Source organism: Puccinia triticina, chromosome 2A (genome assembly GCF_026914185.1).
Source record: "Puccinia triticina chromosome 2A, complete sequence".
NCBI lineage: Eukaryota > Fungi > Basidiomycota > Pucciniomycetes > Pucciniales > Pucciniaceae > Puccinia > Puccinia triticina.
Window position 1 is genome coordinate 4,003,799 of NC_070559.1, and position 18,176 is coordinate 4,021,974.

The following is an 18,176-nucleotide window of genomic DNA, read 5'->3' on the forward strand; positions in this document are numbered from 1 at the left end:
ATTATGAAATATGCCTCTGGCAATATTACAAGTGCCTTTGGCACCACTGTATTTTTGACGGATGACCCCCTCAAAATTATATGGCCCAGAAATGGGCCAAAATAAGTCAAAAACACAAAAAATGGATTTTTTTGGTGTTTTTAATGTATTTTGGAAGTTTTTCAGTCAAATATCTCCGAATACTCGAATATTCGACAAATCAGTATTTGAGGGGCCCAAAAAACGCGTCAAATACCACTGTGCTATGCCCCAGTGCTACTACGGGTCTAATTTGGCGGATATCCTATATACTAAGAAAAAAGTGTGGCACAGGTGCCCCAAAGGGTGTTGAGCTGTAAATTGATGATTGATGCATTGTGCATATGCATAATGGTGTGTATGCGTGGAAGGCACATCTAAAAGACTTGCTGGATGCAAGTAAAGTTCTTTTCCTCACTTTCTCAGTTCCGTTTTTTGCCGTTGAGTTGGTCTGATTGTTTTACTGAAGTCAACTCAACAAGACTGAAGAAAGCTGTCAAATCAAAGAATAATCTTTTGAGGTAACCAATTTTCAATCACAGCTTGTCAACAAACAGCACACACTTACAATACAACTTGATCACAACAGTTAGGTCAAAGGATTGAAGACAAAATTGTTTCAGGAAGAGTTTAATCAACACAAGCAATAGGAGGATTATTTTTTGTTTCTGTTAGCGGATTAACCACTAAAAAAATTGTTCTTTAGTTTATTTGTTGTTCTAGTTCTGATTGTGTTCTCAATTTGACATTGATTGTGTTTGTTGAACTAGTATAGAATGCATATATATCCTGTTAGTTTATTTCTTTATATCACTCTTTCTTGTTGTTGATTTGACTCATCTTATGTTTATTTCTATTTGTTGACTAGTTTTTCTACTACTACTACTACTACTGGCTGAATTCAAATATTATTTGCAACAAAGAGTATTCTTTCAAACATTACAAAGGGTACCAAAATTTCACTGTGTAAATTAAATTAATCTGTTGCCAGATGGTAGTGCAGGCTCACTTTTGCACCCGCTGGCGGGTACCCGCCCCCCTTCAGCAGGTGACTGTGTCCCTTGCAGGTAACCAAGGTAGGTTCAGGGTGTTGCATTTTATCAAAAATTAAAGGAAGTAGCTCCCCAGCAGCCCTGGGTATCTTCAAGGACACACAGTTACCTGCTGAAGGGGGGCGGGTACCCGCCAGCGGGTGCAAAAGTGCCAGCTCTACCCTTTAACAAAGACTACGGACTAGGCAGGGAACTATGACTTTGTGTAAAGAAAAAGTCTGACACAGGGGAACATGGCTGATCTTCCAATTTGTTTCTTTTGCAATCAGAAGATTTTGCATCCAGGGGCCAGTTATTTCCAAATTGTTTTGGAGTGTTTATATTGAGTTTTTGCTCACGACATAGACAAATATGATGGCTACTTTTAGAGAGTTGGACATCCTAATCCAGGGGTCGTGTAAATTTATGTAACATGTGTCCAACAAGTCCTTTCTCATGAGGTAGAAGATCATTGCGGCGATGACGAAACTTCTTAAGCAGTGTCATGAGAACTGGTTCCTTCTTATATGCATTCATCAGATGATATAAGACAGCCAGGGTTGCTACTCTTTTATGAGCTGATGATGAATCAAAATTGACATAGAGGGTGTTTAGGGATGTCCAACCTTGGTCCGGAGATGAGGACATTGCATCTTGAAGCTGGTCTTCACCCTTGATAATTTCCATAAACACAGCTCGATTTCCTGGGTAGTGAAATTCAAATGAAAAAGGGGTGTCAAGATCAATGGCTTTCGGTTTGAGATAGCATTTTAGATAGTTTGTTCACTGACGTATATCATCTCCAAATCCAAACATTAATGCATCAGTGATTTCTAATTTGGGCAAGAGATGCCAGCCAAAAAGTTACTGTGAGTGTGATGCTGTACCAAGAAGAAATATTTGATGGTACAACAAACCTTTTTCCCATCTTAAAAAGTCTCCCCAAAAAGCATTGTGGTCGTGAAGATCAAAAACAAACCTGGTCATTATATCGATGTGTGGGCGAAGCGTGTGACCTTCTTTGTATCTCAACTTCAGGTCGTAGAGACCATACAAGGTAGATTTGATTTTATGTGATGTCGGAACTCCGCGTTGATTTACAGTAAAAGCAAGAACTGTAAGCCACTCCTTGAATAGTGAAGCTGGGGGATTGTGGGCTTCCAGAATGGTTTTGAACCCAAGTTGTATTAAGCAAGGTGGATATTCAGGTGGATATTGCGTATCCTGCATGCCTTCGATGAAACGCCTGAGTGGGTTGTTTTTGTCCCATCCTTCCCACTTGATTTTGACTGAGCCAATCGTAAATTATTAGCTTCAATCTCAGGTGTGATGAGGACTAGGATTAAATTTGGTATCTTTGACATGGTTGGTGGAAGGAGTAGACTTACTTTTGGCATAGTACAGAGCAACTGCCGGGGAGCAGAGCCAAGCGGGCCAATAAGAGAAATTAAGAAGAACAGGGTGACAAAAAGATTTCAGCAATTTCTCCGACTCTCAATTACCGCATGTGCACATTTGAAGCTATGAATCAGTACTTACGCGTCTTCTCATCTGCGTCTTCTGGAATTTCTAAATCTGGACAGAGAGACATGACAGGATACTATGGGAATCAGTGAGGTTCTTGGAAACCAATTCTGTCTAGAGGAAGGTGTTGAACAATCTTGAGGCCTACCTGGAGTACGTTCTGGAGATCCACAAAAAAAGCCTTGTCTCAGTTCTTGTTTAGCGGAACACGATGTGAAGAGAAGGGGGAGAGAAGAATTTGTGATAGACAGTCATGGGGTGTTATTTTACACACCTTGAATAAACCGGTCAAAATGTTTCTGGAACTCTGCAACAGCTTGCCTGACTTCGGGAGATGCTGCGGGGGGCATCCAATGTCGAATTTGTTGCGCTGCAGCGGCTGAGGAGAAAGTAATTCCTGACTCCAGAGAACTGCCAACCGATATTCCTGACTCCAACGAGCTGCCAGCCGATGTTCCTGACCACATGAAGCTGCCATTCGATATTTCTGACCTCATAGAGTTGCCAGCCGATACGGAGGCGCCGCCTGCCCTCAACTCCATCGCTTGTGCACCATCAGACAGTTGGCAAATGAGAAATGAGAGACCTAGGCTACTGAATGTGGGGAATCGCATTAGTGTGGTCCTCACTGGTGAGAAATAGTATGATGATTGAGTGGAATGGTGGCCGTTGGGACAGAGTTTACAAAGTGGGAGGGGCTGTTCTGCTCATCCCCAAGGCCGTGTCTTGTTTCGGAGCAAGCTGCCTGGTCGCGTATGTATTTTATATTCTCATAGGCCCTGATATCTACGTGTTTCAAGCTGACAACGATTGCATATTGGTTTCAGCGACCCACCATGAAAATGCCGACGTGTCACGTCCACTGTGTACACATAAAGCAGGGGGAGTTCTCGGGGCAGTGCCACGCCGCGATCCGGTTATGTGGTTGTCACCTTCCGGCGTTAAGTGCCAGCGTAGCAGTACGGAAATCAAGGAAATCAGATTCACTCCAGCGGACGATAGTCCAAGCCATCGCAGGATCCCTTCCGGAATGTACATTTGCATAAATGTTCACTCGCACTGAGAAGAACGAAGCAGATCGGACCAACCGCTTGCCCCCAAAACGGCTGCAAGCACAAATTCTCAAACGCACTTTGCCGGTCTCAAGGATGATCCCGAAGAAGCCCAAAACATGGGGTTGTGCTCGCGCTTCAACAAGCTGAACTCCTTCAATCGTCAAAGTGGCCTATCTTCATCCTTCCTAAAAGATTCTAAAGGTACATCAACGTAGCCAGCGTGTGTGTTGGTATTCACCTTTGCTGGCCTGTCTTTACTGCGTGATTTAGATGACTTTGTGTAAGGTCGTGGTCACCGAGTATCTTAACTTGAGAAGCAAAGAAGATGTTTTATATTTCAAACGTGACAGTCGACTCAGTTGGACAGCCATAATGTAGAGACCGTCTCAGACGGCCAGCAGATCACCGACTTCCAACGATACATCAGCAGCTGGACACTCCATCTGCGCCTGCTCAACACCACCTCGTCGCTGGTCGCGATCGACGACCGGGCGCACGACGAGACGCTGAGGAGCATCAATCAATCCCGACGGCGCACTCTGACATTACCAGGCTCGACTCTTCACTGCCGCCAATGACCCATCCCACCGATCGGGTCGTCTTCACGGATTCCAACCCCGCTGAGAAAGAGATGGGTGGTTCGAACTCAGAGGACGACGAGCACGCCACAGGCCCGGTGCTCACGCTCGCCCAGCTATGTCAAAGTCAGTCATAACCTCGTCCGACCATGGAAGCTGGCGTCCGTGCAGACCCGCTCCATCCCCCCGTTGGCCACTCAAGTCGACGAGGAGGGCGAGGACAGCTCGGGAAAACACGAGACCGCGCCGCGGCACCAGACGTATCTTAGGCCCCGTTTGGAGCCGATATAATCCGGGCGATATATGAGTTTTTTTGCCTGACATCCTATGTGACATCTGATCAGGTCCGCCAAAACTTGATCAGATGTCACAAAATTCCAGATTATATCACGCAATTATATCGGCTCCAAACGGAGCCTTAAACCCGAACGGGGAGGTGGTGGTGGTGGCAAACTTAACTAAGTGCCTCCCCAGGGAGGCCGAAGGCCCCTTCTGGGAGGGACTTATGCCTTATGGGTGAAATTTGCCTGAGAGAAATGCCAATAATCCTTATTGTGTTTTCCGAATAGCTTGGAACAAGATGGTTTTTTATTTTTTATTTTATGCATTTATTCCAAGTGGCCAGATTAACTTCTGGCTAAAGTATCCCACCACCCTCATATCCCTTACAGCTTGTGTAACGGGTCCGGTTCTTGGTCGGCCCCTCCGTTGGGGCGGAGGGCAGTGTCCGTTCGCATTGGTAATGGGTGGGCTAGGTCAACAATGAGCTCCGGTTCAGAATCTGAACTCGGTTTTTACTGAACCCTGCTTCAAGATCATCTTCCAGAGGATGATGGCTTTGAGTTCTGGGCTGCGTCTGACACCTGTCAACTCAAAACCTGGACTGGATATGAAAAATATGCAATCTTCATGGATCCACCAAAAAAAAAAAAAAGAAAGGTTCCAAGCTTTACGGAAAAGACAATACTTTTTTATGCTAAGGCCCCTGCATGGTGCTGTCTTGGTGTAATCACCCTCTGCATTTACACTTAGACTCATCAGATAGGCCCGTGCCATTACCCCAAGGACAGGGTAGGTGGCATGGTTTGCCTGTACAATTGGGGTCCTTCTGCAGCTGGGAAGCCATTTTGGTTGGTGGTGGATGTGGCAGTGCTACAACGTATTTGAGAATGAGAGTGGGTGCTTAAAATTGGCACCCACAGGAGCCCACAGGTCATTGCCTTATGTTTACCCCTGGTTAAGTGCCAGGGGCAAAACATGTTACTACACCTGTATTTTTTGTTTCAGAAAATAAACACAGAATACTGCACATGCCACTTGCAGCAAGGGCCAACACTAGTACAGTTATTGGTATAGGGTGGTACATGCACCTGGCCCTATACAATAACAGAACAGCCCAGTCATTGTAGAGTATAGTATAGGCCCATTGTTGATAGTACCAACATGGGGGACTGGATTATGTGGAGCTAACACCGGAAGAGATCAGAAGGGTCCAAGAATCTTTCTGTAAGTACAACTAGAATGAGGGAGAGAAATGGGGGAAGAGCTTACCTAGCACCAGGAGAGATCGAAGGGTCCAAGAATCTCTGCCAGGCTAGGAAGGATGTGAATAGGGAAAAACTAAGTACATACTCACAATAGATTATTTAATCCTGTGATGACTATGTGACAGGCTTTGTGAAACAGAATCCAAGCGAGGAGGCTTACAGGGTGCACCAAAATTCTTGGCATGGGATAAAAATAGTAACATCCCAGATTCACCTAGGATGTGTGAGAATACTGGATCAGACCCTGACCCGCAGCAACCGCACAGGAAGCTTGCGCGGCAAAGCCAACCCCAAGCCCCAGCTGCTAAGAAAGGTAAGCTCTAAGCCCCTTTTGCAGTCCCAGACCAAAAAGCTAAAATTGTATTGCCTTGTTGATTGCAGAACCCAAACCATCATCGGCAGCCGCCCTGGCCAAAGCCAAGACAAAGCCAGCGCTAAAGTTCAGAACCTTGTATGTCCCAGAGATAAGATTACAGCAGACTTCTTGCAAGGCTGACTGAATCTTGTTCTATAACAGAACGCTTGCGAAATGACTTGGCAATAAACCAAAAGACACGCTCATAGCCAGGATCACACACAGTCCAACAACAGGTGAGTGATCCGTCCCCAGACCGTAGGCAAAGAAAAAAAAAGAAAAAGCAGCTGACTTGAACAAACTCTGTTTGTCAAGGAGACCGAGCTCTGCCGTAGGGATAAGGCAAAAGTCATAAACTGACATAGCCCTACACCCGTGAGTAGAAGACAAGACAGAGAAAGAAGAAGAGGCTCTCACCCAGTTGCTAACTCATACCGTTGCACGGATGACAGCTAGTTTCACAACCAGAACCCTTAGCGAACCCGCACGGAGTTTGCCCAGCCATCCCCTTCTCATCTCCCTAGCCAAAACGCTATACCAACTCAAGTTTGCCTTGAGTTGCTTTCAGGTATAATAGCCTAGACTTTATTGTTTCTCATTTCAAGTTGTCTAGAGCTATCTTTGTACCAGCAAGGGTGTAACAGCTGCGCTACGCGCTTTTTTCTGTATCTCCAAAAATAGATGGCAAGATGTCATAAGTACAGAAATATTATTGGATATTCTGGATCCTCCCACATCCATGAATCAAAAACACTTTTTTCAATTTTCTTTATTGAAGTGGTACTCCTTTGAAACTATGAAGCAGTGTCATTTGGGCGCTTTTTCAGCGCAGCTGTTTTGAGCTTTCAAATTCACCTGCTTCATGGACTTAAAGCCACATAATCCCAGTTCCAAGAATGCAAAGATGCGCTTTGGATTGCTGGGAGCAGGAGAATTCTGAATATCCAAAATAATCTGTGTACTTCTGACATCTTGCCATCTATTTTTGGAGATACAGAAAAAAGCGCGTAGCGCAGCTGTTACACCCTTGGTACCAGCATCTGATTAGAAATAAATCTTTCAGTTGCTCCAATTTTTTCAGGATGCATATTGCCTGTCAACCAGGGCATCTTCATCCCCCTTCAAAAATTAGCACCACTAAAAATCCTGCAACCTACCAGAACCCCTTTGAAACCATGCAATGGACCTTTGGCTAATACCACTCACAATTGGGTCCCAGATAAGGATTGTATCTGTGATTATTGGGCCATGAATATTGTGTTCAATAGCTCACAGGGAAAATAAAATAAAACAAAAAGAGGGGGTTAATAAATGTACCCGGGTATTTCCGCGTTTGTACCCCCTTTTCCACGTGCGTACCCGGTTTTTTTCTACTCATTTCTACGCAACGCAAATAATACCAAAATTCATCTAAACTGATGAACATAATCATCATGCAATCAGAATTTTAAAAAACTCAATTTCCAAATGATTAATTAATTTGTACCCGGTTTTTTGCGTACCCGCTTTTCTGGGGTATATACTAAGGAGATAACTTTTTTGTTACATGCCCCAGCCGCACAAAAATTTCAGGGCACTTATAATTGTGGATATTGTAAATTCCCTGAAATTTTTAGGATTTTCAGGGAGTGCACAGTGGGCTTAGTAGGAAAATTCCCGGTAACCATATAACTTTTTTGTTACATTTCCAAACAAGCTAAAAATTTCAGGAATATTTGAATTCTGTATAATCTCCGTGTCCTGAAATTTTCAGCAATGTTGTGGCATAAAAACATGAGATATAAGGGGTGTGCGGAAGTCTTAAGGGGCAAAATCCGGCTAATTGAATAGCTTTTTTGTTACATATCACAGCAGTCTAAAAACTTGAGTGAACTTTCAAATATGCATCTTCTCCGTGACCTTGAATTTTTAGCAATGTCGTGGCATCAGAACATGAGTTATATGGGGTGCGCAGTGGTATGTATTATGACTACCGTGCATCCCTTACATCTCATGTTATGATGCCACAACATTGCTAAAAATTTAAGGTCACAGAGGATATTCATATTTGAAATTTCACTCAAGTTTTTAGACTGCTGTGATATGTAACAAAAAAGCTATTCAATTAGCCGGATTTTTCCCCTTAAGACTGCCGCACACCCCTTATATCTCATGTTTTTATGCCACCCCATTGCTGAAAATTTCAGGACACGGGGGATATACAGATTTTAAACATTCCTGAAATTTTTAGCTTGTTTGGAAATGTAACAAAAAAGTTATTCAGTTAGCAGGAATTTTCCTACTAAGCCCACCGCGCACTCCCTGAAAATCCTAAAATCCTCAAGGAATGTATAATATTCACAATTATAAGTGCGCTGAAATTTGGAGCATGTAAAAAAAAAAAAATCCCCAAGTATATACCCCAGAAAAGGGGGTATGCAAAAAATAATTAATTAATTAAAATTGGGTTTTTTGGTATTCTGATTGCATGATAATTTTGTTCATCATTTTAGACAAATTTTGATATTACTTGCGTCGCGTAGAAATGAGTAGAAAAAACCGGGTACGCACGCGGAAAAGGGGGTACGCAAAAACTGGGTACAAACGCGGAAAAACCGGGTACGTTTAGTAACCCCCTAAAAAGAATTTTCCTTTCTTTTTCCTGGTGTTCATCCCTCCCAAATCCGTCCGCATCCCTCCTTCCTGCCATATTTTTTCAAAAATTCTCCAAGTAATTGCCAATCTTCTGAAATTTTTTATTAATTTTTATCTTTCCTTGCAGTTGTTGTGAAGAATCATCTTTTCTTTCTCTTTCTAATCAGCCCCCAAGACCCTGTGAGACAAAAACTGGAGCCCAAACAGGCCACCTTGGCCCTTAAAGACAGTGAAAAGGGACACCAAAAATCTTGGCACACCCACTACTGCTTGCACTCTGAGCAGTAGTGGGTGTTCCTCTGAGTAGGAGGAATCTTCCTCGGAATCATGCCTGGCCATTGGAAAAAGCCCCAATCATATGTACATGTACCCACTTGCGCAAGATGATTCCTAGACCTTGGCAAGCAGGTGTCATTTCCACACCCAAGAGGAAGCTTCCCGGGCAAGCAGAAGGGAATTCACCCTTGCCAAGTGTGTAGAAAATTGCTTGCTGAGGTACATCATCAGGAAAAATAAACTTTCACTAGAATACAGGTGACATCAGCCTAAGTCCAATTAGCTACCCACCAGCTGCACAGCTGGCCAGAAGAAAACAAAGAATTGTAGCCTAGTTGTGGTAGCACCAGAGCAGGAACAAAGTGACAGTCATTGTTGCTTGATGTCACCTGATGTCTGGTGACAATTTATTTTCCTGGTGGGTCCTTGGCAAGCAGGCACATATTCCTCCCAAGGGCAAGCCAAAACTTCATGCCTGCCAAATAGGTACAAAGGTGTTGCCTGCTTGGTTTGCCAGGCACCCAGTTGGGAAGTTCAACAGCTGAGGGTGATCCTCCAGATCAAGTACATATTTATGGAACTGCTTAGGTTATATTCAACTCACCATTCTGTGTTATTGGCGGTAGGGTCTCGGGCTCAAACAGTTGCACAGCTTGTCTTTCTACGTGATAGGCCGCTGAGTCTCTGACATCAGTTGTCTCTCTCCCTCTCTTATTTTCGTGTTTTCTTTCCCAATTTTTTCTAATTTTTGTTTTGATTTATTATTTGGTTAGTTTGCAATGGTGTAGTTAATTGACAGTCAGCTGGGACATTCGTCCTGAGCGGGTGACACAAGCTCAGGAGCCAACCATTTATTGCTCAGGGCTTCAAACGAGTCAGGGCCCCGATAGGTCTCGAAGAAATTGTTCTCGGCCGGAGGCGATTGATAGTGACGCATCGGGGGGAGCGGAGCCACATTTTCCATCCCATATCCTGTTGAACCGGTGGGTTGTTGTTGGTCATAGGGCCCGGCACTATGAGAAGGCATCATCGATGCTCTTGGGCTCCGGGGGTGATAGCGAGCCGCACTAGAATACGTGGGATCTGGCGTTGGATGATAAGAACTTTGATTTGGTTGGATCAGACTAGGTAAAGGGTCCAGCTGGGTGATTCGATGCACTGGGGCTCGAGTGTACGGCGAATACCTGGGTTGAGATAACATTGGGTCATAACCAATCTTCGGCCCGGCGGTTTCTGGTTGACCAGAGAAACGATTCCCCATAGAATCCTGAGAGGAGTATGCATCCGGACGGATTTGACTGCGGTTATCTTGAGGAGATGCAGTTCTCTCGTGGCCAACACAAGAGGCAGCTGCAGTTTTCTTAGCACCCCGCCGCCCCCTTGGCTTTGGGGCTGATAGCAGCAGTTGACCGAATCCAGGCTCTCCAGGTCCAAGGCAGGTCTGTAGCGCAATAGGAGATTAGTATAAACCTAGCGAGACCCCGGAGTAGCTCTGTAAAACGCACATCAGGAAACTCCGGACCGAATAGCGGGACCAGATCGTAGCGAATTTGCCAAGCTACTCTCCTCGCCAAGGTTTTAGCAGTGTCAAAGGGAAGCCTGTGGCAACGAGGAAGTAAAAAATCTTAGCAATTGTGTCAGGTCCCCCGAAAGGCAAAGGGGTGAAGTGCATACCATGTTCCTTGTATTTTTAGATAACCTCCTCTAACCTTGCGTAGATAAGGCGCAATGGTGGGGTCGGACTCAACCAACTTCACAACATCCGCTTTGGTGTGACCGAGTGCTTTCCATATCCCGGTGAAGTGCACCATACCTAAAATCATTTAACATCAGTCTATGTCTATAACAAAGCCATCAGGGAGGTCGGTCAAACATACCTGTCTCACAGTCAATCATGATGTACTGGCCGCTGTCAACAGAAACACTTCAGTTTGTCATGAAATTTGTCCCATCAGAGATAAATAAGGGGGTGTTACTTTAAAGGATATTCGAACACGGGAATGTAGCCCCGTGGGTCAGTGGAGGTGGCGTACCGAGTCATGCTGACTCTGTGCTGTGATGGGTATAATCGCACCGGTGGAGGAGCCCTAACCTCTTCATTCACCAGGGCTTGGACAGTGCGTGGTGGTTGGGCAGACATGGAAGTTACGAAGCTAGCAGTTGGAGCCGCAGCCATGCAGACAACTCAGAAGCCTACTCGAAGAAGAGATGCTAGAGCTGTCCAGGAAAAATTGCCCAAGATGTCAGCATACATTTGCTTTATGGTGCTTGTCCTTCGCAGCCAGATTGAAACATTGGAAGGGAAAGGCAAAAACGGCATGATAACGGCACTGCTCCGAAACTAGACACTGACTCAAAACGACTGTGCAAATACTGCTCTCAACGGAGAAACAATCAGTCGATGCTGAAAGCTGAACCAAAGAAAACGGGGAATCGAAGCGGGGACGGGATTGATGGTGACTGCGAGCGGGTCGGAAAAGGACACTAATGTGGGGAAATCAACCACCACACGAGGCGAGGAAATGTTTTGCCGGCTGGTCTAACAGGTTGTCAAGTGAAAAGCAATGCCGAAGATCGATGCAGAATGGGCCAATGCCAAGACTTAGCATACAAGAGGGTCTGTTTAGAAAAAAAAAGGAATTTGCGACCTCGCGAGAGCAGCTGATCGAGTAAACGGGAAAAGGTTTGGGTGGTGTGAGCCATCAAATTAGCATTCTACTTCTGGGAGGATGGGCTTCGCGGAACGGCCGGTTCGACCAGGATTAAAAAACTGCTTTCCCGGCTGTTAGGCAGTGAACTTCATAGCTGCACCATTGCCATAAATCTGACCTCGGTGTGATGGATTTCATCGAAGGCACAAAATGGGCTATATGAACAACCAGTCAGTGTCACCGCTTTCTTTAATTTTGCGATGACCTCTGTTTGGGATCCCGGTAGCCTTGGCGAGCTTTATGGAGAAATGCTGTTCACTTGGCTTGACTTCACGTGAAGTTTAATCGAAGCAAGTTCAGCGTCACCAACATCGGTAGTGAGGCAACAGTTTCAATGGCCATCAAATACCAGTTGAGTTGATTGGGTGACCAGAAGGTAACACATGTGCTGAAGGCGCCTGGTTTACCCAGGCCAAGTGCGATGCCTATGAGGGTGGCATTTCGCGATAAATCGCGAGTTCTTCCCTGAAGGAGAAACATTGATTACCTCTCGCAAGCAGCATTTGCTTAAGCGTCCCGGCTGCTGCTGAGTGCCAGTATCGAGGTCACATCAGCAAGAAACTGGGAAAACACTTCTTCAAGGATCTTGGAGTAGGGCCCAAGCAAAGCTCGCATCAAGTGGCTTGCCATCAATGTTGGGCAACAGTCGCTAGGTCGTGTTGAAAGACAAGAAGAATTGAGCAAAACAAAAAACGGAGCCTTACCTGGGAATAGAAAGATGTAGATAGCCGCTGCGTTAACGTGTGCTCACGTGAACAAAGATATATTTGGTGTTTTCTTCTAGGTTAGCTGGCGATGAGGTTATCCACAATCGGATAAATTGCAAGAGTCAGGGATGAACAAGCAAGCAAGAAGTCTGAGTTTGATGGATAAGGCTTCTCCCAGACTCGTTTTCGCGAAGAGAATGCGTGATATGTGCTAAAAAGATGCCGGCGTCGACAAATTACCAGCTGGTAATTTATATACAGCCAAGAGTAGTGTTGACTGAAACATAAATAACTGGATTAGACAGTGTTTATACTCAGTGGCTATGTGAACAACTTGCGATCAAGGTCGGGCTCTGTCGGGCTGGTTGAGGTGGGCGTGCAGGTGCGGCTGCCTGGCAAGAAAATACGCAGGCGTGAATTGGGTTGGGGAAGAATTCTGCCCGGAAGTTTTGTAAATAGGCCAAGTAGAAGTGGCTTGGAAACAACCGGTTCCGCGTTGAATGGAAATGTGATGTCTGGCCGAGCACAAAAATCTGCCACGACTCGCGAGTGAGTGATCAGGATTTTGAGGCTGAGAGATCACGTGCCGAAGGATCGGAATCCTGGCGTGGCATCACTGGTGTAGCCCCGCGACTCGCGAGTCGGGACTATTAACCAGGCACGATGACGACTGCACTATCAATCTCTCAGCATCGACATGACTCATGAGTATACCTATCGCGCACTTGTCCAGAATGGAACTTCTCTTGACCAATTTGAAAATGCTTCTCTTTGAACTTGGTTAAGACAAGCTTGCTATCATGTTCTTGTTTAAGTTGATACATAGATTGTTATGGCCTGGTGTTATACTTCTCCGGGGGAGAGTTGATGCCCGCTACGATCGTGTAGTCGGGTGGTACCATAAGTTATAACCAGGTGGTACCTTTTCTTCCTTCCCCGGGGTTTTTACACACGATGCCTGACAACTTCAAGCCATGCATTCCCGGCCCTTGGGCATGGCGCGTCGGGACTCGGCGCGACAAGGGTCAAGCTGGTTCAAGTGTACATAACTTGCTACCTGACCTGATAATTGCTACGCTGCGCGAACGCAGCGTAGCAGATTGGCTGCGCTGCTGTGCCACGCCTACCAAACGGAACAAAACGAAATACAGCGCCCGAAGTAGAAAACAGCTCAGATGCCGTTCCGCCCGTCATTAGTCGTTCAAGGCGCCCGACGAGCGCCGCTCACCAGCAAGCAAGCCGGAGTTGGCTTCTACAAGGGTACCGGCTTCATATATACATCTCTTCTTTTTTATTCAAAGGTACTGACCCGCGCTGTCTCTTCTGCTCAGGTACCGGTAGCCATCCTGCGCTAGGCCCTAAATCGCAAGGGTCTCATGGCACAGGTCGCGTCCTCGGTCGCATATATCGCTTGGAACCTAAGAAAATGCGCTCGTTCATCGTCCCTAGTATCCTTCATGACTTCGAAGAACTCGTCTCTCGTCCGGACGTCAGTCCTTCTCCTGTTTTCACCTTTCAATTCCCTTTCCAAAGACTATCGTTTTTTTTCCATTAGCCAGTCTAACTAAGCTTACTAAAAAACAAATGATTTTTATCCAGTTGAGGCCGTATACCGAATCAGCACTTCCGTTACCCAGGGACGCAGACTTCGATCGATGGCCAATCGATCGCCGAAAGCTGCAACCAAAAGTCCAACAAAACCTGGCTCCATGGCACAACCCAGACAGCGTTTTCTCGAACAAAGGCTTCGATGGGGACTAGTAAGTCTGCTACATCACCTTCCTCGACTAACCCACCTTCCTTCAGCGTCAGCTCACCGTGTTCTCTTTTGTTTCTGCAACTCGTTTGTGTGTGTGTGTGTGTGTGTGTGTGTGTAGCTTTCGACAATTGATGAACCATCTGAGGGAGAATGAGTCAACAGACGATGATTATAAACCAATCTCCCTTGAATCAAAAACAGGTTAAGTGTAAACTCGGAGGACCCATCCTGCGACCTGAGTCATTTTTTCTCCCACCAGCTCAAGCCAAACTAGAGAAATGTTTGTGGGCTTGATTTCAATATGCGTAAATGAGGGTCAAGGGCACGTGGGCGATGTATAGATCCGCAAGTCAAGAGGTGCACTTCTCAGGTAGTCCTAATAGCTCAGTTGGGAGAGCGTCAGACTGAAGAAATTTGCAATCTGAAGGTCCAGTGTTCAAGCCACTGTTGGGACACCTACTTTTGTCCCTTGTGCTTTGGAGTTATCAGCTACGAACCCTTACTAACCTAGCTGGGCAAGGATGAACGGGCAAAGACTACATCTATTGATTTTTTGAGTGGGTGGCGGCTTCCCATCACATCTGGAGACTGGGTCCCTGACAAATGTATTTCTAGACCTGAAATATTTTGGGCCCTGATCCCTTGTGGGAGGCCTGCAGATTTCAAAAGTCACCCAGTATGTAGATTGTTTTACCATTATGGTTGGCATATCAAGGAGGTGTTGCCAAATAATTGTTAATAGAAAAAGACTCCTTCTTGTTGATTGTAAATGTTTATGAGCAACCTGAAACTGAGGTCTATGAGGTATTGGTAAAGTATGTGTGCCCTCATCTATTTAAAACTGCTTTCCACTGGAATCCAGCATCAAGACAGTGTGACAAACAATCGGTAGCCCATGACCAAAACCACTACGCTAGAAGGAAACTGGGGACAGGATAATTTCCTTGTTTTTTTTTTTTTTCAGTTGCCAGGCCTTTCAAATGAAAAGTCGCGCCATCGGCCGTTGAACTCAAGGGATAATGGTCGTCCTCCATAGTGGTAATTTTGGAATTTAGCTGTTCGGAAAGAAACGGATCATGAGTAACTGTTTCTCCGAATTTAAACTCGATGTTGTGATTGATTAACATACCAATGGCCGTTTCTGCTTCCTCAACTGTTTCAAATTGCACAACACCAACCCCTTTGGATCTACCTCCCTCAAATAACACTTCTGCATTTTCCACTTTTCCGGTTGTTTGAAACAGTTCCACCAAGTCATCATTCGAGGTCGACCATGGAAGCTGATTTGTGACAAAAAAAAGAACGACCAATTAGCGTTTTACTTGTTAAAAGCGCAACCCATGACTCAATGCCTATTGATATATCCAGTGCCACACACGATCGACTTACGTTTTTCACGAATATTTGCTGGCTTGGCTGGATGCTCAATGAAGGGCCCTCAAGAGCACCTCGGTGAGCTCCCTTATACCCAGGTGGGCTGTTCGGAGACCCGTCTTGTCCAGGGTAATCACCATAAAGATTCGAGGTGTCTCGTCCTCCGGGACCACTGCTACCAAAGCCGCCCCTGAAACTTCCGCGTCCACTTGCGGCACCTATGGTGAACATTGAAGTCAACATAAGGTTCAACTTAACGAAGGCCTTAGTTGAGCCCTCAATAACCTAACCCACCTCTGATACTACCTCGGAAACCACCTCTGAATCCTGAATTTCCGCTCGCGTTGCGATCTTCACGGACTTCCATCGTGCGTCCTTCATATTCAAAACCGTTGAACATGGCTGAAGCAGCAAATCATCAGTTAGGAGGATGCCGGAAGCAGTCATTATGGATGAGAGCGACGACAAACAAATCGCATTCTGAGCATCTCTGGATGTCTCGAAAATCACCGTTCCATTCCCAGTTGGTGATCCATCAGCATCAAAATAAACATCGGCTCTGATGATGCTACCGGCTGAACGAAACATGTCTTTGAGGTCTTGCCATCCGACGTTGAGGGGTAGCTAAGAGAAACAAGGTAAATTATTGGCTTTAGGAAGTGATGAAGAGTCCATTTGGCAAAATCAAGCTACATACCCCTGAGATGGCAAGTTGCTTGCAAGACTGGCCGCCTTCAGAAAAACTGCTGCGTCCCCCTGAAAATTCACGTCCTACGCTCCCACGGTTTCCAAATCCACTGGGCAATGGTCCACGACCCCCAGCCCCAGAAACAGCCAACGAACCATACCGTGCTTCTTCTTCCCGATCCTGCCATTCGAATTTGCTGCTCAGTAAAGATACAAACGCATGGAATGGTGTATTGTACACGAAAACCGTCCCCTCCAAAACCCATTTCAAAAGACATTGCACACCTCTCGGACAAAAACCTGTCGGCCGAAAAGGGGGGTATCATTCAACTCCTTCACGGCTCGTTCTGCATCTTGACGTGAGCTAAATTCGACCACTCCGCAACCCTTTGACGAGGCGTTAGCGATGGATATTTGTCCATAGGTACAGTAAGCTTGAAGAAAAATCTTACTTTACTCATTCCGTTTGGGAGAACCATAACCTCCGCAAAGACCACGTTCCCAACTGCAAATTCATATCAACAACCAGACATGCCAATTGCCCCCATAATTGTTTTGAGATGCAACCAAATCCATCCCTCCCGTCAGCAACCAATCACCCAATTTCATATCATGTGTTTACCACCATCTAGGCTTCCACCCTTCCATCTCATCAGCCTAAACCTATAACCCCAATAATCCTTCTGATGGCAAATAAGGTTGGATGTGGCGAGTAGGGACTTGACTGGAATTGAAAAGAAACCCGACTGTCTAGCAAACTTGACCCACCCTCACGCATGAAATCCTGCACCAGGCATCAAAATATCAGCAGGTTGAGGAAAACGGTGCTATTACTGAAAGGTGAAAGATGTTTTCCGGCTCAAAATATGAGGAGTATTGTGATATCACAGACCTTGAGATCATTCCATTTAACCGAGAAAGCCAAGTTGCCGACGTAAACCCGATTCTCTTTGATACTCCTTTTGCTGGCTTCGAGGGCAGCCATTTCACGACCGGTAGGACGTCTTCCAGAATCTTCAAAAGGTGCCCTTCCCCGCGAACTGAAGCCACCTGGGCGACCATTGGGTTGTGCGTATTTTGGATTACTATCGTCCCTGTCTACAAAACCCAGAATATCACGCGATGCATGTTAGGAAAAAAGGCGAAGGGACTAGCTCCGATGTGGGAAGATCCCTGTAGCAAACCTCGATCATAACGGTAGCGAGGAGGAGAGGTACGGCGCTCGTAAGGGTGGCGAGCAGGGGAGGTACGGCGATCATACCGGTAACGAGCAGGAGAGGTCCGGCGGTCTTGCCGGGGTGAGCGACTTCGTGAGTCTGAATTGCGCATTCTTCGTGCCGATCGTCGGGAGCGAGAGAGTGAGCGTCTATGTAGTAGGAGGGCGAATGGGTAAGCTGAGGTAAGTTGCGCTAGCTGTGCATCCGACAGGTCAGCTCTTGTCACAAAAAATTGCCGCCGAAGTTCGAAGTTGGGATGCGGGCCCTGCCGATCCGGTGAAACCCGACCGGATACCACGGAGGGTTTTCCAGAACCCGCCATCCAATTGGATACCGCGGATTGAAGGGTCCACCTTATCAACATGTGTTTTTTTAATTTATAAGATACAAGGGCATGGCCCCCAAATTTGGGGTTTCAGGGGGGTGTGAAAGGCGCCAAGGGGACAGCTGAAAGGAAATGAATTAAGTTTTTCAAAACTTTGAGGATGCAATTTCAGGGTGACTTCAGTCTAAGGAAAACCAATTTTTAATCAAAAAAAATGGGTTGGAAAACAACATTTCAAGTGAAAACTGCGTGAAATAAGGTCAAGTTTTTTTGGAAAAGACACACACCAGGGGGGAATCCGTTGCACTTCCCACAGAGTGCCATACTAGGATTTCTTATGGTAAATGTTCCAGAAGTTAACTGCTTGTGCATGTGTAA

General features: G+C 45.8%; 5 protein-coding genes across 5 annotated transcripts; 2 read left to right on the forward strand and 3 right to left on the reverse strand.

Moving 5' to 3' along the window:
• Positions 1-1,451: 1,451 nt before the first annotated feature.
• On the reverse strand, positions 1,452-3,187 carry PtA15_2A404 (uncharacterized protein; the record flags this gene model as incomplete). Its single annotated transcript, XM_053166423.1, has 7 exons — positions 1,452-1,753; positions 1,841-1,882; positions 1,967-2,338; positions 2,438-2,458; positions 2,589-2,624; positions 2,722-2,733; positions 2,848-3,187. 7 exons carry the CDS (start codon positions 3,185-3,187, stop codon positions 1,452-1,454), a joined length of 1,125 nt encoding a protein of 374 aa, XP_053017646.1.
• Positions 3,188-3,744: 557 nt separating this feature from the next.
• Positions 3,745-4,343, forward strand: PtA15_2A405 (uncharacterized protein; the record flags this gene model as incomplete). Its single annotated transcript, XM_053166424.1, has 3 exons — positions 3,745-3,829; positions 3,899-3,908; positions 4,007-4,343. The coding sequence occupies 3 exons, from the start codon at positions 3,745-3,747 to the stop codon at positions 4,341-4,343; spliced, it is 432 nt and encodes a 143-aa protein (XP_053017647.1).
• Positions 4,344-9,817: 5,474 nt separating this feature from the next.
• On the reverse strand, positions 9,818-11,194 carry PtA15_2A406 (uncharacterized protein; the record flags this gene model as incomplete). Its single annotated transcript, XM_053166425.1, has 5 exons — positions 9,818-10,459; positions 10,524-10,617; positions 10,693-10,831; positions 10,896-10,927; positions 10,995-11,194. The coding sequence occupies 5 exons, from the start codon at positions 11,192-11,194 to the stop codon at positions 9,818-9,820; spliced, it is 1,107 nt and encodes a 368-aa protein (XP_053017648.1).
• Positions 11,195-13,611: 2,417 nt separating this feature from the next.
• Positions 13,612-14,401, forward strand: PtA15_2A407 (uncharacterized protein; the record flags this gene model as incomplete). Its single annotated transcript, XM_053166426.1, has 4 exons — positions 13,612-13,696; positions 13,768-13,925; positions 14,036-14,196; positions 14,314-14,401. The coding sequence occupies 4 exons, from the start codon at positions 13,612-13,614 to the stop codon at positions 14,399-14,401; spliced, it is 492 nt and encodes a 163-aa protein (XP_053017649.1).
• A 754-nt stretch (positions 14,402-15,155) lies between these two features.
• Positions 15,156-17,585, reverse strand: PtA15_2A408 (uncharacterized protein; the record flags this gene model as incomplete). Its single annotated transcript, XM_053166427.1, has 11 exons — positions 15,156-15,250; positions 15,325-15,475; positions 15,585-15,787; positions 15,864-15,971; positions 16,040-16,193; positions 16,267-16,437; positions 16,542-16,643; positions 16,709-16,761; positions 17,025-17,040; positions 17,149-17,354; positions 17,441-17,585. The coding sequence occupies 11 exons, from the start codon at positions 17,583-17,585 to the stop codon at positions 15,156-15,158; spliced, it is 1,404 nt and encodes a 467-aa protein (XP_053017650.1).
• Positions 17,586-18,176: the final 591 nt, after the last annotated feature.